Source organism: Moschus berezovskii, chromosome 25 (assembly GCF_049115385.1).
Source record: "Moschus berezovskii isolate FMDL1 chromosome 25, NW_MosBer_1.0, whole genome shotgun sequence".
NCBI classification, from domain to species: Eukaryota; Metazoa; Chordata; class Mammalia; order Artiodactyla; family Moschidae; genus Moschus; species Moschus berezovskii.
In genome coordinates, this window is record NC_142484.1 from 41,744,325 (window position 1) to 41,767,205 (window position 22,881).

The 22,881-nt window shown below is 44.1% G+C and overlaps 1 protein-coding gene across 1 annotated transcript in view; it reads right to left on the bottom strand.

Moving 5' to 3' along the window:
- RAB38 (RAB38, member RAS oncogene family) overlaps nucleotides 1–15,410 on the bottom strand; it is a 60,241-nt gene extending 44,831 nt beyond the window's left edge. Inside the window, exon 1 of the mRNA XM_055416173.2 lies at nucleotides 15,090–15,410. Coding sequence (XP_055272148.2) covers nucleotides 15,090–15,291 — 202 coding nt within the window. The 5' untranslated portion in view covers nucleotides 15,292–15,410. The remainder of the gene's footprint in view (nucleotides 1–15,089) is intronic.
- Nucleotides 15,411–22,881: the final 7,471 nt, after the last annotated feature.

Below are 22,881 nucleotides of genomic sequence, written 5' to 3' on the forward strand. Positions count from 1 at the left end.
ACGCCTTGCTGGACTCACTAAGTTCTGCTTCTTGCTTTCATTCACCATTCCACGGCCTTCCCATCCTCACTGGAATATACACCATCTCTGACTCTCTGCCTAACTAAATCCTACCTATTCTTCAAGGTTGTACCAAACCCTACCTCCGTGGAGCTTTTTCTGACTACTTGGCCCCAGGCTCAGTTCTTTCCTCCCAGATATCAGACAGCGCTGCCAATGCACCACTGGCTCGCCGGTCCAATCAGGCCCTGCCCCATACTGCTTTCTGTGTGCTGCAAACTCTGCAGACTGAGTGCCCAGTTACACTGTAGTCTCCTCAAGCCCGCTGTGGAATTCCTCTAATACTGATCCCTATTGATGATTTAGAACTGTGGTGCTGAAGAAGACTCCTGAGAATCCCTTGGACAGCAAGGAGATCAAACCAGTCAATCTTAAAGGAAATCAACCCTGAATATTAATTGGAAGAATTGAGGCTGAAGTTGAAACTCCAATACTTTGGCCACCTGATGGGAACAGCCAACTCACTGGAAAAGACCCTGATGCTGGGAAAGACTGAAGGCAGGAGGAAAAGCGGATGACAGAGGATGAGATGGTTGGATGGCATCACTCACTCAATGGACACGAGTTTGAGCAAGCTCTGGGAGATAGTGAAGGACAGGGAAGCCTGGCACGCTGTAGTCCATGGGGTTGCAGAGCTGGACATAGCGACTTAACGACAACAATCTCTCCCTCGCACCCGTACTCTGAGAAGCTCTTAGTCTGTGCTCACGATGGACTTGTGAAATAGAATGGAGCTGGTAACACAATACTCTTTACACAATAAAGTAACAATGAATAATGGTTTCTTATTTGAGAGAGGGAGCCCCATCAGGGAGAGGAGTGGACTGAATAAAGCAAGATCTCGAATCTAATTCATTGACTTTCCATGACTACTAAACTCCTGCTCACTCTTAAAATCCACTCTGGAAAAAAATCTGTCCCCAGTTCAGAACCGCCTCTCCACAGTTTCTTTAAAGATACTTTTATAAATAACTCACAAGGGACCCTGGGCTCTAAGGGTTTCACTCAAATAATTCACAGATTCCTTCATAGGTAAAATTCCCAAAATGTGTGCCAAGGTGCTCTGGGGGGCCTCAGTGAACTCACAGGGTTGCAACTGGATAATTTTAAATTTCAAGGCAAGCAGTGGTGCTCAAGATCGATCAGACACCTCGGGAACTACAAGCTAGAGGCAGTTCACAATTTTAACACTAGATTGCTCTACATTCCCTTTGATGGGCTCATATCTTTTTGAAGCTGGCATTTTTGCAGTTTGTGTGATAAAAAGCAAGATCATGTGAAAATCAATAAGAAACAGGAAATGAGGGTGGTGGTGACCACTCTCAGTTTTGAGAAGCTATTCTATGTCCCAAAGCAATATATGTCCCTATAGTAAATAATCATAGATATTAAAAATGAAATAAAAATCATTTTCACTTATGTTCTCCATTTTTCCCAAAGGACTATTAAATTATTAGACTATAATACTTATTAAATTGTTTGGTGCTAATTACTTAACAAACTATAGTCAATATCCTATAATAAGCTTTAATGGAAAATAATTTCAAAAATAATATATGCGTATAACTGAGTCACTTTGCTGTGCACCTGAAACATTATAAGTCAACAATACTTTAATAAAATATATATTACAAAAAATAGTAAAAAATTAAAAATTGATGAATATATATAAAAAATCTTTTTAATAAAAAAAAACAGAGCTTTTAAGTATTTCTGTCGGCCTAAAGACACTATGAAAAAATTATTTGTACTTTGATACTAAAGGTTCTGTGAACTGAGTTTGAGAAACTGTGTTGTAGTTTCTCAAGTCTAGTCTAGAGGATTCTTTTATTAAGTTTAAAATGCACACACACACACACACACACACACCCTTCTACCACCATCAAGACTTAATTTTTATTCCAATACCATCAAGCATCATAGCTACCCTTATCTTTAATTTTCAAACTAGAGTCTATATCCCTTAGGCACTGTGGTTTTCCTGTCTAAATATAGTATATTTAGATATTTCTTATTAAGTCAAACCAACCACATGATCTGAGCAACGATGTATGCAAAGAATTCAGCTCATTCAATTCTTAGCTCTATCCAAAGTAGAAAGGTTAAAAATAATAATAAATATTCCTTTAAAATAAATACTATGCATTTTCAAAATGCAATGAAATCATTGATATGTGAAAACGATCACACTGTCATATTACCCCACAGGCAATAGTAGAATGGAGCAGTTAAGAAATAGCTACTACTTTGTAACCAGGCAAATCTCAGTTCATATCCCAGCACTATCTTTTACCTTCTATGCACCTTTTGAAGAGTTTTGTGTGTTTATCTGTTTTTTAGCCCTTGTAAGCCTAGACCTCTATGATGAGGTTAGTAACAGAACCTATAAGATCAGTTCCTTGTGAGCAGTAAATAAAATGGTGCATCAAAAATGCACAGCACCATGCCTGACACCCAATAAATGGTGGTATTAATAACACTTATATTACAGGGGGGAAACAGTCCTGTCAACAAGTAATTTAAAACATTTGTTGTCAAACTTCACCCTACAAATTAGGTTGAAATGTGTTTGAATCTCTCACACATAGATAATTTCTTGATCTGCAATAGGCTGAGGCGGTATACAAGAAGCTAAGTTGTCCATTGTCCTTCCCGAGAGAGCACATTTACACAAGGCTGATGAGGAAGAAAGATTAGATAATGAATCAGGATACCACAGACTAGAAAACATAATGGTTCAGAGCAAAAAGGAATAATTCCGATTTCTCCCGGACATCTGAAATGACTGACTATCCTCTTCCTGAACTCGCCTGCCTTTGCATCCAAAACCTGCTTTTGCTTCACTCTCCTCCAGGTACTTTCCCTTTCTCCACATCTTGGCTAACTCCACAGTCATTTCATTAAATCATGAGACAGATAATGGCAGCAAGCTCTGCTAAAAACTGGACAGGATATCTGGAGAGGTACAACAGAACTCTAATAAGTTGTGGAAAGGAGACAGGGCAGGAGGGAGTGGAGCTGTGTTCATTCAAGGGAGGAAGGAGTTGCCACTGGAGGAGAGAATTAGGGAAGTCTTTGCACAGGAGGTCCCTTCCAGGCGGGTCTTAAACATCAGACAGGGTTTGGGGATGTGGCGATAAAGGGAAGGGCATGTGAACTAGTAAGAAGAACAGGAGCAGAGGCGACCAATACGGAGTGTGAATAAGGAAGAGGAAGTCCAAGGGGCCACATATTGAGCCTGTAATGGAGCACTGGGAAATTAATCAGGCATCTGTGTTGAATCCAAACTGTGGGTGCCTCTGGTTCACCTCAATGCCATACCAACATCCTCTCTACTGCTTTATTGTGAACCCCCACAGCTGAGCACTTACTAAATTCATTTATCCGTGTGCTCCAGGACTAAGATGATGCCAAAACAGCTGGTGTTTAAAAAGAATTTTTTAATTCCTCATCTCATCCCTAGTAAACCAGAGAAGCCAGCATTCTTGTTCCAGTTCTACCTCTGACTAGCTCTCTGAGCCTGATAAATCAATAGGAACCCCCTTTCAGAGCACAGCTTGCTCAACTGTAAAATGCAGAATTTGTTTTGATGACCTACAGGTTTTAACTCTGTGAAAATTACCTTTATTACTTTATCTAATCTATCCAAAAATCATAAAAGGAAAATACAGCTTTGTCATTTGACCTCCAAATGAATGGCATTTCACTTTGAATTAGGAAGATTTTGTTAAATGAAGAAGCACAGTTCTTAAGGATGCTCTTTAAGGTCACTCCCTAGTTTTTACGGTGAAAAATAAAATGGAATGCCACCTTAAGAAAAATGATTGCTGTATTTAGCAATTCTAAAAGGCATGCATTTTTCTGTTAGTGTTCAGAAAATTACAAAGTCTTTGAAGCATGAAAACCTTTTGTTTGTAAACAAAGTTTGTTTATTGAAGAAATTTTTAGAGCAATGATGAAATAGTTGACTGAAGCTTTTTATTGAATAAAACTCACTAAACACGGACTAGAACCAAGTTCTAGGGTTACAATTGGGAAGAAAAAGCATCTCAATGCAGTGGTAGAGGACTTCTACTCTGGGGTAAGCATGGGATATTATGGGAGCAGATAAACGGTATCTTCCTCAGTCACCTGGACTCAAAAGAGACTTCCTGAAGGAAGTGAGATGGGTGATGACAAAAGGCCTATAGGAGCTATTTAAGAAAAGGAAGGGGAAGTGTAGTTAGCCAGAGACAACTGTACGAGCCACAGTATAAAGGAAACGGTAATAGAGCTGAAGCCACAGTAAGATATTCAGAATGTCAAGAATCACAGGTACGGGAGATGGGACTAGGAGGGGTAACAATGACCAGATCAAGAAAGGCCTTGAACTTCATGCTAAAGTGCTTAGTCTCTCATTCTGAAAGTGAGGAGGCTCCACTGAAGGATGCCAGGCTGGGGAACACCTAAGAAGCTTCACCTCTGTGGATTGTAAGCTGATGGGTGGGAAAGCTTGAGGAAGGGATGAGCTTTTGTGCAAGGCTGCAGTAGCTCAGATGAGTTGTGAGGAAAGCAGGGCTACTGAAAGGAGGGATAAGAGAGAGCTATTTTCTAAGATAGAAAAGACAGGACAGGATTAATACCTAAGAATAGAAAACTAAAGGGAGCGGGGAATGGTGAAGTGAAAATACCCTAAGGTATTTTCAGAGAGTAATTTAAGATCATATAACTTCTTAAGCAAGCTCTCAAACAACTTGAAAAAGTTAGTGCAACTCAATAATTTGGAATCCCAGGCTAGAGTTTCAGAATTGACCTTGTCAAGTTGAGGGAGACTACTCTAATAAACCCACCTAGAAGATGAGGATCTTCCCTTCACAGAATAAACCTATTTCCATGCAAGAAGCAGCAGGGCCACCATATCCATCTGGGAAGGTCCATTCCAGAATCAAAGAGAATAAAACGTTAAAAAGATTCTCAATGGGTTGAAAGCTTTGCAGGGTTTTCCAAAGTTAATTCTCAGAAGAGGGAGCAATCAAGTCTAAACATTCCCCAAGACAACTCTCCTCAAAGTTGTTCAGTTGAGCAATGACTGTAGTATCAACCCCACTGGCCATTTAACACCAAACCCACTTTCACTGAGCATCTACAGCCTACCAGGCACCATGCTCTACTTACCTTTGGCCCTGTCTCCTCACTTATAAAACTGGAAATAAAATGCCCTATTTGCCAGAATCATGGTGCTGTTTAAACTGCAAAGATTTACTCTGATAAACTGATAAATGTCCAGAATGACCACTCTTAACCACTGGCAGAGCAAATGCATCCTTTCGTAATTTGTCTCCTCCTACCTTGTACTGCATGCTGTGATTTGTGGGGTCGCGGAGAGCCGGACACGACTGAGCGACTGAACTGAACTGAACAGAACCCACAGCCCTCTCCTCCACACCATGGCAATGGCAGCTGCCGTGATTTGACTTTCGTTCAGTTCAGTTCAGTTCAGTCACTCAGTCGTGTCTGACTCTTTGTGACCCCATGAATCGCAGCACGCCAGGCCTCCCTGTCCATCACCAACTCCCGGAGTTCACTCAAACTCATGTCCATCGAGTCGGTGATGCCATCCAGCCATCTCATCCTCTGTCGTCCCCTTCTCCTCCTGCCCCCAATCCCTCCCAGCCTCAGAGTCTTTTCCAGTGAGTCAACTCTTCACATGAGGTGGCCAAAGTATTGGAGTTTCAGCTTTAGCATCAGTCCTTCCAATGAACACTCAGGACTGATCTCCTTTAGAATGGACTGGTTGGATCTCCTTGCAGTCCAAGGGACTCTCAAGAGTCTTCTCTAGCACCACAGTTCAAAAGCATCAATTCTTCGGTGATCAGTTTTCTTCACAGTCCAACTCTCACATCCATACATGACCACTGGAAAAGCCATTGCCTTGACTAGATAGACCTTTGTTGGCAAAGTAATGTCTCTGCTTTTTAATATGCTATCTAGGTTGGTTATAACTTTCCTTCCAAGGAGTAAGCATCTTTTAATTTCATGGCTGCAATCAGCATCTGCAGTGATTTTGGAGCCCCCAAAAATAAAGTCTGACACTGTTTCCACTGTTTCCCCATCTATTTCCCATGAAGTGATAGGACCAGATGCCAAGATCTTAGTTTTCTGAATGTTGAGCTTTAAGCCAACTTTTTCACTCTCCTCTTTCACTTTCATCAAGAGGATTTTTTAGTTCCTCTTCACTTTCTGCTACAGGGGTGGTGTCATCTGCATATCTGAAGTTATTGATATTTCTCCAGGCAATCTTGACTTTCTTTAGCACCTGAAGTTTCTCCTTCAAAGGCTTATCAAAACAGTCAGTAATCATCTCCATGATTATATTTAAATAACTTATGTCCCCTGTGGAATATCAGATTCCATACCAATGCCTATTTCATTCCCCTCCTAAAAACCCTGTGCTTATCAAATGAATGAACAAATTTTCCCAGGCAGGATCTTACACTTCTCAAATTCTCATATTGTAAAATAACTTTTTAAGTTAAACACATAAAAAAAAAAATCTTAAGTATCATTTTGACCCTCAGTGAGAGTAACTGTGTTCTGACAAGTCCACAAAGAGACAGATCCCGGGTTTCCTTTTGACCAGGTCAGGCCTCAAGGACTCCACGTATTTCTGACCATCTAGGACTCCATGAACTTCTCTTCAACAGCTCTAAAATTTAGAATCTGTCCTCTTTCTGATCATCATCTGTCCAATCATCTCATCCCAAGGACTTTAATTCCTTTCACCATGATGTTTATAATCTGTAGGCAATGAAGAACCACCAAAGCGATATTCTGGGAAGATAAACTAGACCTTAGTCCATGTAAGAACTGGAGGAGGAGGAGACTAGAACTAGCCAGGTAGTTATGACAGCAGGACAGGGGATAACAGTGCTGTCCCTGGTTTAGGGCAGTTGCCGGAGAGGCATAATCACTATCTGACCTGGAGATGGAGAGCATGTGAAGCTCAAAAGAGAAGGAGAAAAGATGGCAGAGGTTTCAGGTCTTAGTAACTGGGTAAAAAGCAGTATAGGTCACTATACTATAAAGATCAGTATGTAGAGAGATATATCTGGTTAAGATTTACAAAGACATCATTTACTACTTTCATTAAGAGGGGTAATGTCTATATTCTTTGTTGTTGTGTTGATTTTTCTTTTGCACTTTCCACATTTGCTACATCGAGCATATATTACTTTGTTACTAGAGAAAACAAGCAATCTTGTTTTTTTATGCAACTTGGCTATGACACATTGATCTTGCCATATATCTGAGATATCATAAAAGCAATGTCCAGTAGGAAGATGAAAGTGTAGGTCTGAAACTCATGAGAAGGCAAGGTTATAAGCACAGTTTGGGAGTCACCAGTACAGAGTTTAAAGCCACAGGAATGCATGAGCTCCTCAGGAGAAGGAGACAGAATTAAAAAGGGCCAGAGGATGAACTTTTGCCTCAAGGTGTGTGGCCTTGAGGTCCCTCCCGGGGAGTCACTGGAGCTAGGAAAGAGCTCAGGAAATCACCCTAGCCAGAGGCTTTGTTTAGTCTGATCAGGCTTAATCTCAGAGAATGGAAGGATGTGGCATGACAGGACCCCTTCTGTATCACCAGAGAATTTCAGAGTCACGTTTACCAAACAATTTACTCATCATTACAGTGTATTTGCTTTCACGCTATCATGCCCACTAAACCATGAGCTTGTTAAGGTCTTGTTCAAGTCTTTATTCTTGTTTCCCCAACCAGAACAGTGCCCAACACATATGTGTGTGTGTGTGTGTATGTTAGTCTCTCAGTCGTCTGACTCTTTGCGATCACATGGACTGTCGCCCGCCAGGCTCCTCTGTCCATGGAATTCTCCAGGCAAAAATACTGGATGGGTTGCCATTCCCTTCTCCAGGGGATCTTCCTGACCCAGGGATGGAACTCAGATCTCCTGCACTGCAGGCAGATTCTTCATTGTCTGAGCCACCAGAGAAGCACCAGGCACTTAGTAGACACGTTTGCTGAAGAAATCAAACACACACATAGGAGCTGCTCCCCACATTCCCTCCTCTCAAGCATTTTAGCTCTCCTTGGTCAGGCTGCTCTGTGCCCACCTGTCAGAACTAGTCCTCTAAAGCCTGGATTAGAGAATGTATCACACAGGCCTAATGCCCACGTGTCTGTGATGCCCAGAGAGTCTAACGACCTCCTTGTAAGAAGCCCTGAGGTGTGTTCCCCACGCAGCCCTCACCTCATGTCGAAAGTTCACTGTTCTGTTCAGTGTACATATTACTTACTTGTAAGCACATAGCACGTTAACCCACATGGTATTTAGAAACTCTGTAATTAGCCAGGCTAGAAACAAGACAGTAACTGCCCACTAGAACATGGCCCAGACTTGCCATGCATTTTTATTTTTTTGCCTGACATGGTGGTTGCCAAATTTAGCAGTCTCTACATTTTCAGATCCAACACATTAATATTTAAGATGCTTCTTCTAAAACTTCCTAGAGAATTTGCCTTTTAGAAATAGATATAAAAGGGCTTCCCTGGTGGCTCAGTGGTAAAGAATCCACTTGCCAATGTAGGAGACATGGGTTCAATCCCTGATCCGGGAAGATCCCACATGCCACAGGACCACTAGGCCCGGGGGCCACAGCTATCAAGCCCATACTCCAGGGTCCAGAAGCCACAACCACTGAAGCCCTGCACCCTGGAGCCTGGCTCCACAACAAGAGAGGCCACCACGGTGGCCCATGCCCTGCAAGCAGAGTGTAGCCTCTGCTCACCACAACTAGCAAAGGGCCCATACAGCAGCAAAGACCCAGCAAACTGATAAATAATTTTTAAAAAAAGAAATAGATATTGAAGAGAAAGTGAAGTCATTCAGTCGTTCCTGACTCTTTGCAACCCCATGGACTGTAGCCTACCAGGCTCCTCCATCCATGGGATTTTCCAGGCGAGAATACTAGAGTGGGTTGTCATTTCCTTCTCCAGCAGATCTCCCTGACCCAGGGATTGAACCCAGGTCTCCCGCATTGTAGGCAGACGCTTTACCGTCTGAGCCACCAGGGAAGTCTCAGTTGAAGTCTCTATTGAAGAGAGGTCAAGTCCAAAACCTCAGTTGAATTTTACAATGTGGAAGCACTTCACAGACACTAAAACAACACAGCACTGTGACCCAGATGACTCTTAGGGCCGCTGGTGCTCTGGCTCCTGCCTCGAGACGCAGGTAACTCGAGACCCGGGCTACTTCCCGCTGCCCCTCTGCCCGCTGGAGAGTTAATGTCCTCCGGGGCTTCGTCACACGGCTTAGGTGGGGAAAGTCAGTACAGATGTGCCCTGTGGGGAAATACTTTTTCTACATGTTGGATTTTAACTATTTAGGGGAATGTATTACTTAGGAGGGTCTTGCCGTGAAACTTTCGCGTGGGAGAGAAGGATTCTCTACATCACCTGCCAACTTTATTTTCTACTGTATTTGTTAAACCTAGAATAGAGTTTTCTGATGATCCACAGATCTGGTCATTTTTCTCAAATATATGCATCAAAGATGGAGTTAAACAGACCTGCTGTTCCTGCTCTCCTCTGCAGCATGAGAGCTCTTGTGATCTTGGGTCTCTGATTCTTGATCTAATATAAAATAGTTTTGATGCCACCTGCTCTGTCTATACTCTCAGCAACTCTGAGAAGATCAAGTAGGAAAATGTATGTGAAAGAAGTTTGTGATAACAGTTAAAAAAAAGAAGAGTAATAGCTAACATTCAGAATGCCTCAGACACAGCTTTACATGAATCAACCCATCTCATTCTTTTAATTCTAAGATGCAGGGTCTGCCGTTGTCCCCAGGTTTTAGACAGGAAACCAAGGCACAGAAATTAAGTAATTTGCACAAGTCACAAAGTTAGTAAGTAAAGTTGGAATAAGCTGTTACATACTAACTGGGCATGTTAATACTGGAGTGGGTTGCCAGCCCCTCCTCCAAGAAATCTTCCCAACCCACGGATCAAACCCAGGTCTCCAGCATTGCAGGTGGATTCTTTCCCATCTGAGCCACCAAGGAGTGGGTAACCTATCCCTGATCCAGGGGATCTTCCTGACTCAGGAATTGAACTAGGGTCTCCTGCATTGCAGGCGGATTCTTTACCAGCTGAGCTACCAGAGAAGCAACTGGGCGCAATGAAACCATATTAGAGCTGAAAGAGACTGCAAGAGACAACACCATGCAGGAGATATCACAGGAAAACAGCTGTCATTTTAAAGATGGGGACTGAGATCCAGCAAGGTTTCATTATTTGCCCAATGTCAAGTATTACAGTTTTAGAATATCCACAATTTACATTTATTAGACTACATCTGAAGTATTCCATTTTTGAACTGTGACAAGTAGAGAAAAACTATTAGGAACCTAGGTGCTAGATTCAATGACCAAGTTTTAAGTTCCTGCACTACCACTTAACCAGCTATTTTACTGGGCAATTAAAAATTACATATGCACAGACAATTATAACAATAAGTGTCTAAAAGATGTTAGCTACTATGACTATCACTGTCCTAATTCCAGTACCTGGTTCCCAAAGCACAGCAAGATTTGTAGACAAAATTGTGTTGTTCTCTTTGAAAGTGCTAATGGAGTCATCAAAGTAATCAATAGAATACTTCAGATGTATTCTAATAAATATATTGTTAATTATGGATGATGAATTATGGATATTCTAACGCTGTAATTCTTGACATTGGCAAATCGTGAAACTTTGCTGGGTCTCAGTTGCCCATCTTTCAAATGGCATTTGTTTTCTTTCCCTGTGGTATCACATGTTCATACGATGGTACCTCTGGCAGTCTCTGTGTGCTCTAACATGGTCTCTCTGTGCCCGGTTAGTACTGAGCAGCTTATTCCAACTTTGCTTACTAGCTCTGTGACTTGTGCAAGTTACTTAATGGAACAGTCAAAGCATCAGGATTCGGAGAGGAGTAGTAAAGGAGCGTCTCAAGTGTGAACTTTTTCTTTTTTCTTGATTTTTCTATAAAATGAAAAAACCCTATAACTAAGAATCAAATTTTCAGTAATAGATTTTCTTCCTTTTTATTTTTTGAAACTAGTGTTTTTGTACCTGGGTGGAAATTCTGATTCTGTTTGTTTTTTAGCAATTTGTATTTATTCTTTTGTACAACTGTTCTTTGTTTCCGCTCAGGCTTCTCTAGCGTTAGTGAGCAGGGGCTCCTCTCCAGTTGCAGTGTGAGGGCTTCTCACTGTGGTGCCTTCTCTTGTTGCAGAGCCTGGGCTCCAGGGCGTGTGGGCTTCAGTATCTGGAGCACGAGGGCTCAGCAGCTGAGGCTCTGGGCTCCAGAGCACGGGCTCAATAGTCGAGCACTCAAGTTTGAGCCCTAGAGCATATGGGATCTTCTCAGATCAGGGATCGAATCCATGTCTCGGGAGGATTGCAGGCTGATTCTTTACCACTGAGCCATCAGAGAAGCCCAGAAATAATTTTTGTTCCATTTCTTTCCACTCTCTGCACTGTGGTACCATCCAAAAACACATTAGCAATAAGGGAAAGAAAGCAAGGATAATCTATCTACTAAATAAGCAGTGCCCTTAAAGAGGAATTGCATATAACCCCAGTGGGTCAGCTGTACACCAGGCCCTCACAGGGCTACGGTTATAAAGAGCATGCCTTGATTCCAAATCAAACAGACCTGAGTCAAATTCAGCTCTTCCACTTACTAGCTGGGTGGCCTTGGGCAAAATTACTTAATTTCTCTGACTCTATCAAGAGTTTCTAAATCCAAAGCTAACTCAGATGCTCCTCTATGGTGGAATCACTGGGATTCAGAATCCTCTATGGGGTTTGTGGGGTTCATCTCAGAGCTTTCAAGGTCTACTTCACAAGTTCCTAAAAGGTACTTTCTGCAGTCTTTTTCAGAAGCAGACTGGCCAATCTAAGTGACCACAAGACAAAGATCACAGGAATTAGTTGAACAAATAGGACCCAACTTGGTCCTGAACCAAATGGATATTAAAAGTCTAATTGAGCAAAAGAGTCCCTTGATAGCAGATGGATGTGATATCCTCTCAGGACAGGGCAAGTTTCCTCTACCTCATCAACACCCCTAGCAAGCTCAAAATGAGTGTCACTACTCGTGTCTGTAAGACACACAACAGAAGTGAGCAGCAAGGAGACAGGAAGCGTTCCCCAAGGTTGGACCGGCAGGCAGATCTAAAGTCACTCTAAGACACACTTAGCTGATGGGGTCTGACTGGGGTCTGACTGGGCCGCTGAGGCTGGGTTCCATATGCACTTACTCTTCACAGGACTAGCTATGGAGCTTGAAACATGTCCATTCTACACTTCAATCATCCTTCCCCACAATGGCCCACCTCCCCCGCAACCAGCTTTGCCTGCTGCCCAGCTTCTAAGCCAGCTTCCTGGGTAGCTCAGTTGGTTAAAGAGTCTGCCTGCAATGAAGGGGGCCCCAGTTTGATCCTTGGGTCAGGAAGATCCCATGCAGAAGGAAATGGCTACCTACTCCAGTATTCTTGTCTGGGAAATCCCATGGACAGATAAGCCTGGTGGGCTATGGTCCATGGCGTTGCAAAGAGTCAGACACGACTGAGTGACTCAACCACGGCCACCCAGACCTTCAAACCCAGCCCACAGGGCTCTTTGGGCTGGAGGCTGCAATGAGAGGTTAGCACTGAACATCAAAGCTCTGGGAAAAATAAACTTCCCTACAGAGATGGTGCACACCACTATATCTATAGAACTGACTTTCCAAGGCTCCTTGGATTTCTTATATACACAGACTTCTGTGACTATAGCCTCCATGGCAACTTCAGAACTGAAGGAGGTATTTCTGAGCTTGGGAATGAAATTGCTCAAGACAGCATGTTGTAATATGGCTAAAGCTGGAAAATGGTGCTGGGTGTTTTAGAACAGGTTATATTCGTTCATCAGGAATTATCATTTAATAAGATCTAATTAGCACACTTATATCATGTTCCTCTTGCCTAGCATTTACACATATTCAAAAAACAAAAAGTGGCTAGTATAGCAACAATTCCTGCAGTTCTCCTAGGGAGTAAATGCTAATGGGTTCAGTTAGCATTTGTCGGTTTTCCTCTCGTTTTCTCCTTTGTTGGGAGAAAGCATTCTATTTACAGATAAGGAACGGGGACCAGGAAGTTAGGAAACTTACTTAAAATTGCCCAAGAAATATGGGATGAAACAGGGATTCAGATGGAAGCATTTCGAGTGGAATTTAGGCTCTTCATCTCTATACCCTGGTATACTTAGGACACTGAGACTCACAGACATTATGTAACATGTCTGAGGTCACATCCTCATTTAATTTTCACATAAAAAGCTAAATTACAGCTATACCCCTGTTCAAAGAGTAAGCTAATTCTACACCTGGGTCCTAGAGATGTTGATGCAACATCAGAGTGGTTAGACACTAAGAACAGCAGCAGAAAGTGCCCAGGCTCACAGGATTTTCTAGATACAGAGCCCAGTCAGATAGTGGCCAACGACATCTTCTGGTCTCCGCTAATCCCTGTGCTCCTAGAGCAGTTAACGATGACACTAAAGGCATGAATCTGTTCACATGCCAAGACTTTTATCATAAGACCTGGTAGCTCCTGATTAAAGAGGCACTGGAATTCCCAGAATGAGCAATGCCCTTCGGAAAACTTCCCACATGTGTTCTCACTTCAAGCCATGATAAAGTTTCCAGTAAAATGCACCTGCTAAAACGAACCTATTTTCTGAAAGAGAAGTGGCCAGTTTGGGTCCAGCACTTGTAAAGGTCCCTAGTGCCACAGACTATGAAATAGACCAAGGTGAAGTGGATTGTTTGAAGGGGTTCACAAGGAATCCCAGGGGACCTGAAAATTTCTGAGCAGGCGGGTCCCCAAGTTGTCATTGTCTGACTGCTTTCCAACTTAACGGGGAAGCATCTGAGCTGCAGGGGCTTGTGGGGAGCAGGATGGTGAGCAGTGCCAGGGATCCTCAGTGAGGGGCTGGACACAACAGTCTAAGTCCAGGGACTCTTTGCACCTCCACCTTAGACTGAAGCCCCAACTCCTGGTACAAACCCTGGGAATCAAATTCTGGTTTCAAACATTGTAAGAGGCTCCTCATTTTCCAGACCTCTCAGTGACAACTTTAGGAACAAGTCAAGAAATCTGTGGCGAATGTCATAGAAAGGGGCTGCCCCTGGTGGCTCACACGGTAAGAAATCCGCTTGCAACACAAGAGACCTGGCTTCCATCCCTGTGTTGGGAAGATCCCCTGAAGAAGGGTATAGTTACCCGCCCCTGTATTCTTGCCTGGAGAATTCCATGGACAGAAGAGCCTGGCGGGCTAGAGTCCATGGGGTCGCAAAGAGTAGACCCTTAGACAAAAGTGACCCTAACAGAAATATATATACTCGATCTCATTTTCATAGATGAGAGAGACAGAAGGACAAACAGTGAGAGATTTATCCCCAAAGCAGACACAGAAAGGTCCTTGGCTTTCTCAAAGCAGAGAACCTCCAGCTTTCTTAACTGAACGGTAGAAAAGTGGGTGTCGAAAGTTGGAATAAAAGGGGCAGTTAGGAACAGGAATTGGGAAACGCCTCTAGTCCGGAAGGGGTCCCGGCGCCCCGGGCTGGGAAGGGCGGGCGGGACGCTCCGGGGTGGCGGCACCCGCAGGACTGCCCATGCCCGGAAAGTGAGATGGGGACCAAAAACCGAGTGCAATTCCGGAGGGTCTCCAGGGGAGGCCCGCTCTGAGCCCAGAGATCCCAGGGGAGGGAGAGAAAGCAGCCGCCGCCAAGCGCCAGGGAACGCACGTGAAGTTGCGGCGCGCTGGGGAGAAACTTTTTTTGTTTCCTTTGAAACCAAGTTTGCAGTCCACCCGGAAAGTCTCTCGCGGCGCAGCGGCCGGGGGCGTAGAGCCGGGGGTCTCCGCGGGGCCGCGAGCCGCTGCCCTGGCCCGGGAGATGGTCTGCGGGGTGCCCCCGCCCCAGTTCCCGGCCCCGGGGCTCACCGGCTATGTCCCAGAGCTGCAGGCGCACCACGGTCTCCGGGTCCCAGTGGAGCACCTTGAGCGCGAAGTCCACGCCGATGGTGGCCCGGTAGTGCGAGGAGAAGTTCTGGTGCACGTAGCGCTTGATGATGCTGGTCTTGCCCACGCCCAGGTCGCCGATCACCAGGAGCTTGTACAGGTGCTCCTTGTGCGGGGCCTGCATGGTGGCTGCCCGCTCGCCGCGCGGTGCCTGCTGCGGACCCGGGAAGCGCCGCCGGGGGCCGGGCCGGAGAGACTCTGGGATGAGTGCGGGCGCCAGGCGGCGGCGGGGCGGGACGGGGGCGAGGGCGGAACTCCTCCCCGGCCGCCGCAGAAACGCCCAGACCCGAGCCCCGCGGGCTGACCCCCGCTCGCCCCGCCCGCGCGGCTCGGGGGGAGCCCCGAGCGATTCCTGGCCCCGGAGACTGCGGGGGCTCACGCGCAGATGCCCTTTTGCAGAGGTTATTCGTTACAGCCCCTGACAGTTTCCGAAGTGCTTTTCTCGCCTTGGCCACAAAGCTGGAGGTGTGGGTTTCAGTTTTCAGGTTTGGCAAGTGAGAGTGTCTAAAGTTAAGTGAACTGCGGGGAGACAGAAGGTAGGTAAACGGTCTGGCTGAACACGGGACTCTTAAGGTCGTGGGCTGAGCCTCCGCCCCGCGGGGTAGAAAGAATTTGGAGGCGAAGCAACTCATAAAACAGTTTCAGGAGGCCCACCGGCTGGGTTTGGGTCAGGCACCCCTGGTGAGTGACCTCACAGTAGTCATCTGAGCTGCCCCAGCCTCTTCTTCCGTGATCTGGTAATGTTAATCCTTTGACGCATCAGCTTGGGAGTGTGAACGCTGAGCGCCTTCACACCTATTCAACTATTAATGGTCTGAAATGAAGTGAAAGTCGTGTCCGACTCCGTGACCCCATGGACTATACAGTCCATGGAATTCTCCAGGCCAGAATACTGGAGTGGGTAGCCTTTCCCTTCTCCAGGGGATCTTCTCAACCAAGGAATGGAACCCAGGTCCCCTGTGTTGCAGGCTGATTCTTTACCAGCTGAGCCACAGGGGAAGCCCAATTAATGGTCTAACCAGGAGGATAGTTGGGTGTAAGTGCTGAGGGCCTCCATGGCTTAGTTTCCTCCTCTCCTCTCCTAAAAGCTCTGAGCACCATTGAAAGACAATTTAGACAACTGGTCAGATTATGTTACATGATAATAAAAGCAAGCATCGATCCAGCACTTGGTATGTGCCAGGTTTTATACACATGTCATCTAATCATCCCAGCAGTCCTAAAAATAGATACGATTATTCTTCCCATTTTACAAATGAGGAAAATAAGACCTAGACATTTTGGGTGTGTATACGCAGTCCTATAGGCTAGCTCACATATCCTAAAATGTTCAGGTCAAGTATCAGTGTCTTGTGATACTTTCCAAGAATAATACTGGCTACAGTGATTACTCTCTTTTTTCTTATCTCATGGCGCTTTGCTGCTAAGTCACTTCAGTCGTGTCCGACTCTGTGTGACCCCATAGACGGAAGCCCACCAGGCTCCCCCGTCCCTGGGATTCTCCAGGCAAGAACACTGGAGTGGGTTGCCATTTCCTTCTCCAATGTGTGAAAGTGAAAAGTGAAAGTGAAGTCGCCCAGTCGTGTCCGACCCTTAGCGACCCCACGGACTGCAGCCTACCAGGCTCCTCCATCCATGGGATTTTCCAGGCAAGAGTACTGGAGTGGCTTGCCATTGCCTTCTCCGCATGGCGCTTTAAACTAACTAAATAATATGGAACATATTATAGTATCCTAGCCTCTAATATATATTTTTCTAATCCAGTAAAGAGCCTAGACATTTTAAGTAATGTACGTAGGGCCAAACAGCTTGTGATAAAAAAGCCAAATTCAAACTTAAGTCTTCCAGTACTAATTTGAGAAAACACAAATTGGCAGTATGAGTTCCTATAGACATAAAAAAAAAAAAGAATGAAAATATTTTGTGAACAGATCTATGTGAATATATTTAAAAATTTAAGCAACATGGGCAAATTCCTTGAAAAACACAATGAACAAAATTGACCCCCCTAAAAAATGGAAACGCTAAATCATTCACTCTATGTGGATTAGAGATTGGGTCTGCATTTAAAAATTAATTTAAAACAATAAAGTTTTCACAAGTTAAAATTTAAAAAAGAAATAGAAGCTAATGGTGGTAGAAGCAAGGAGGGGGTAGCAGTCTGAGACATGTGAGCCAGCCGTCAGCGCTCTGCCTGATCCAACATCACAGGCCCCAGCGTGTTCTCCCAGCCGTGTCTGGCTGAATCATCCTCACCTGGTTTCCTCTTTTCACCTGGGCCTGTTGGAGCATCAGATATTTAGATTTACTGTGTGTAGCAGGCTGACCAAGATTCAGGACCTGGAGTTTATACACTTGAAGGGAAGAGGGCTCTTTACACCAGAGAATGCAAAATTGAGGACTAGGTCCTGAGGTTTTGACTTTCCTTTGCTGCCCCTCCAAGCACAGTGGTCGGTCACGGTAAGTGAGCTCCCTGGCTGGGCAGGAAGTACTGCAGTTTGTTTCCAGAGTCACTCAGTTAGGTCTCATGACAGTTCTTCACAGCGGGAAGAAATGACTCTCAGTTTACAATTTTTAAATCTTTTAGACTAAAGTGGCTTAAAGGGCTTCCCTGATAGCTCAGTTGGTAAAGAGTCCACCTGCAGTGCAAGAGACCTGGGTTCGATTCCTGGGTTGGGAAGATCCCCTGGAGAAAGGAAAGGCTACCCACTCCAGTATTCTGGCTTAGAGAATTCCCTGGACTGTATAGTCCATGGGGGTCGCAAAGAGTCAGACACGACTGAACGACTTTCACTTTTGACTTTCCAAGTGGCTTGACGAGCACCACAAGACGTCTAGCAGTTCACAGGCTAGAATCCTGAAAGACCCTGTGTAAAATGACAGAGTTGGGTTGCAAGATCGCTGCAGAGTACCTGTGACTCTAAAATAGTATTCTGGGTCTTCTGGATGTATTCCGGCAAGTGACAGCCCAGCCTTCTAACCACCCCCACCATGGCACCGTTACCTGAGAGGTGGAAAAAGGCTGTGCAAAGGCCTTTTCAAACCAAACCTTATGCCGTAGTTCTCTTCCAGATTCGTGGCTGTGGCTCTGTAAGCTGCTCAGCTGCTGTATATTTCTCCCCCAAGATAGCGCTCTCCAAGCACATTTTTTTGGAGGACAAATGCGTCTGTGCTCCCTTGCTTTGCTTTGAACTTATTTCCTTTGCTCAGAAGTAGATTGCAAACAGGGACCCAGGTAAGTGGGGATAGAATATAAACTACAGTCAGGCTAGAGCTTCTTTAGATTGCAAGGGCCTTAGCAAACAGGCAGACCATCCTTGTCTCCCATCCTCCCTCTACCCCCAGATCATGAGGCTTCCTGAGACCCTGTCTGCCTCAGACTTTCCACGAGGGTGCCCAGCTTTATCCTGGCAAGCCGTTCTCCCTCCAGAAAAAAGGCTCTGCTGCTGTGCATGTGTTGCCTCCTCCCAGCAGCCGCCCAGCACCATGGAAACCTGCTTTCCACAGTAAATCTCAGAGCATCTTTGGGGATGTTTTGACAAGCTGACTACCCTCAGATTGCTAAACCACAGCACACCCTCTCCTGAAAAACAGTAAAGCAGGTGACTCAAGTCTGTAAAAGGTGTGGGAAACCACAAAGGGCTCAGAATTCAAGGATGAATGGTGTCGTACAAGGCACAGAGTCAGATTTCTCTAAGACTCCGCTCCCTTGCTGTCTAGGATGGGAACAAACTATTGCACATATTAAGTGGAAAAACTAATTTAAATGATGGCTCTGCAAACACAAACTTGAAACCCTCATGCTTCCCTACCAGGCCTGCTGTATTAGGTGAGTCCCTATGAAGTTACTTTATTTGCTTTGAACAGTAAGAGAGCCATGGGAGTTATTCATTAGCTTATGTGGTTTTTAATTGCTGCTCTGAAGAAACATGTAAATGACTGTAAGGTAAGGTGCCAAATATTCTGTTGTAGGACAGGTAAAGTGATTTTTTCTTAGATTAACACAATCTTCAAAGACATGACTTTATTCCAAAAGGCCTGTTAGAGGAGACCATCAATTTTTATCATCCAAACTGGGACTCTTGAGAGTGAAAGGGGTCACTATTAATAATTATACAAAACCACAGGAACAAGCCAGGGATGTCCTAAAGAAAGTTCATTCCTGAAGCAGAGGATTAGAGTTCTCAAATGAAATATACAGCTGAGAGTAGCATTTGAAAAAAATCTCCTAAATCACTATTTTAATAAATAGTTTTGCCAAGTTAAGGCTGCAGTTCATTTCTTTATTGTCTTCAAAGAATTTGCTTTTAATCTACTAGGCTGGTCTAAAACCTGTGTTAACTTGCAATGGGAGTTATGTCCAGTATTGACTCAGGGGTGCAGCAGTTGTCTAGAAATATGCAACACTATTTGGGCTTTCCAGGTGGCACTAGTGGTAAAGAATCCACCTGCAAAGTAGGAGACACAAGAGACGTGGGTTCGATCTCTGGGTGGGGCAGATTCCGTGGAGAAGGAAATGACAACCCACTCCAGTATTTCTTCCTGGAAAGATCCATGGACAGAGGAATCTTGTGGGCTACAGTCCATGGGGTTATAATGAGTCAGATACAACTATGCACGCACACAGTAGACATTCAGAGTGCAAAGAAAAGGGGCTGACTGTATATTTTACAAAGTCCTAAGTATGCAGGGAAATATCTAACAAAAGAGGGAATACAATGTATGCTTCAAAGGTAAAAGGATATTATCTCATACTCATTCAACAGCTCAAGCAAAAAGGCAGCACAAGTGAAAATGGCATTCTGCTTGTTTGTGGGAGTGATCCTACCCAGCATGTGTAGCTAGGACAAGCCTAGCAGTCTACCTCTGTTCGTCTTAGAGAAGTGAAGAGCTCATCCTCCTGTGAATGAGTCCCTCGTTCATAACAAGTGGGGACCCAGGGAATGGGATTGTCTGACTCAGACAGTAACTCAAGAAAGTTGCTGACACACCATCAGGGTCAAAGCAAGATATATTTTTGTGTAAAACACTGTGACAGAATTTTTGAGGGTCAGGTTGAGGAGTCGGGTCTCATGTATCTACGAGAATATTTAGAACATAAGCCCCTGTCATCAAACTGCACACACACATGGCCCTCTGCTTCCTTCTCAGACCCCTTCGCTGGCTTCTCCCCTTCTCTGCTGCCCACCACCCCAGAGAGCAATTCTCCACCCTCAGGACCCGGATTTTCCTTGCTTGAGGACACTCCCGTGATAAAAGAGCAAAACCAGCTATACTCAGCCATCAGACTATCTTCTTTGATTTTATAGCCAAGGTCTACCACTAACTTAGTAAAGTCATCTAACTTGTGTAGGCTTGTCCCCCCATATATAACATGAGGGTAGGGACTTCCCTGGTGATTGAATGGTTAATAATCTGCCTTCCAAAGCAGGGGACATGGGTTCAATCCCTGGTGAGGGAACTAAGATCCCACACACCCAAGGGGAAACTAAGCCCACGGGCCACAGAGAGAGTAACCCTTGGGCTACAACCAAAGGCCTACACAGTCAAAAATTAAATATTTACTTAAGAAATAAATTAATTAAATATAATAAGGATAATAATTTCTACCTCCTAAAGGAAGAAGCCTAAAGGAAATAATATAGTAAAATGCTCAGCACATTGTTTGACCCAGGAGATGTACTCAAATTGCTGGTCAGCTATCAAGTGTCTGCTGATGATCTCTGTATTTGTACTAAAAACCCCAATCCCACTCCTGCCTTCTGCACCCTTGTTCCAACTGCCTTTTGGGCATTTCTGCCAGGCTTTCTGGAAGATGTCTCAAATGCAACATGTGCAGAGCTGAAGTCATTATCTACCCCAACAGACTTGTTCCTTTTCCTGTATTCCTAGTTTTAGTCATTGGTTCCACCCTCCCCAAAGCCTACCAAGCCTGGAGACAGCCACACTCGACTCCTCCCTCCTTACTGCCACACATCCCAGCAGCCAGAGTCTTCTGATTCTATCTCATGTCCCTCAGTACCTTTCTTCTAGTCCATAGAGGTGCTGTTGGAACATAGAGGTGAACAGCTATTCAGTGTTATTGTGGTCAAAGGATTTTTAAGCATTATGCAAAAAGAAGAAATCATAAGAGGAAAAACATTTTGCAAATACAAAACAGGGAAGATTTTTGCCTGCCTTAAATGTCTGACATTTAAGGCAGGCAAAAAGGGAATATAATTTATACTTTATATATAAAGAGCTCTTGTAAATTGTTTTAATATATCCAAATAGATAAAGGACAGGAATACAAATAAACAACTGAAGACAATAGACCACACAAAAAGTCAATAATAACATAAAAAATTATTTTCCACAGTAACAGGAATAGAAAAACAATAACAAGAAGCCATTTTTCATTTTTCAAACTGACATATATGTTTTAATACTAAAAATATCTAATACCAGTGAGGATGCAAAGAATGGACATTAGCATGATCCTGGTGGGATCATAATTTAAGAAAAAGCTGTTAGAGAAAAACTGGGTTATATGTATCAAAAACTTAAAAATGCATGTGCCTCTTTACCTAAAAATTCTATTTGTAGGAATTTATGAAACTCTATCATTAGAGACAGAAGTTTATAAAAATTTAACTCCATGGATGCATATTACAATGTTGTTTATCATGGAAAACAATGGCATTTTCTAAATTTGCATCAGGTGAAATATTACAATGTTATAAATATGTGATGACATTGTACGACATTTATAAATGATGTTTAAGAAACACACTGAATTATCTGGAAAGATATTCACAGTATTTTTCACAGCATTTTATAATTGGAAGAAAATTACAAAATATATACCCAGTTTGTTCAACTATCAAGTGTCTGCCGATAATCTCTATGTTTATACTATATTTGTACTAAACCTAGTTTGGCATAAAATACATCATTTCCATTATACATACACACAAACACACATAAAGATATAGAAAATCATACACCGATATGTTCTCAGAGATGATCTCTAGATGACAAAATTACTGCTTTGCTTTATTATGTATTTTTCTACTTTTCTATATTTCTATTTTTACAGGAATCATTATTGTTTTCAAAAGAAGAAAGCAAAATTAAGAAAGAAAATTGAATGAGCACTGAATGGATCTTAGAGGAGGATTCCCAGCAATCATCACAATGACTTTTTCTAGGTCTCTCCAGGAAGTACAGAGCATCAGCCTTTTAAGTTTCGGTAATTTTGCAGCCAACCTTTTCTCATCTTGATTCCACTTATCAGTGCTGAGAGGCGTGCCTTCCCCAGAGAACCAAAGCTCCATTTCCGGGGCAGCGAGGTCCCCACGCTGTCCTGGAGTGACTGCCCGCGCGGCAGCCGGGTCTGTAGGCCAGACGCTGCCGGGGGGCCTCCCCGCAAGGCGCCTGTGCCTGCCAGGAAGGAGACTGATGTCTTCCCGGCCTCCCAAACCTTGTTGTCATTCTGCCCCCTTCCTGTTTGTGCCCCACTTTCCCACTCTGGGGCTTCCCTGGTAAAGAATCCGCCTGCAGTGCGGGAGACCTGGATTCGATCCCTGGGTTGGGGAGATCCCCTGGGAACGGCTACCCACTCCAGTATTCACCTGGAGAATCCCATGGACTGTAGAGTCCCCGGGGTCGCAGAGAGTCAGACACGACTGAGCGCCTTCGCTTTTCACTCTGACACCGATTCTCTGATGCTCCC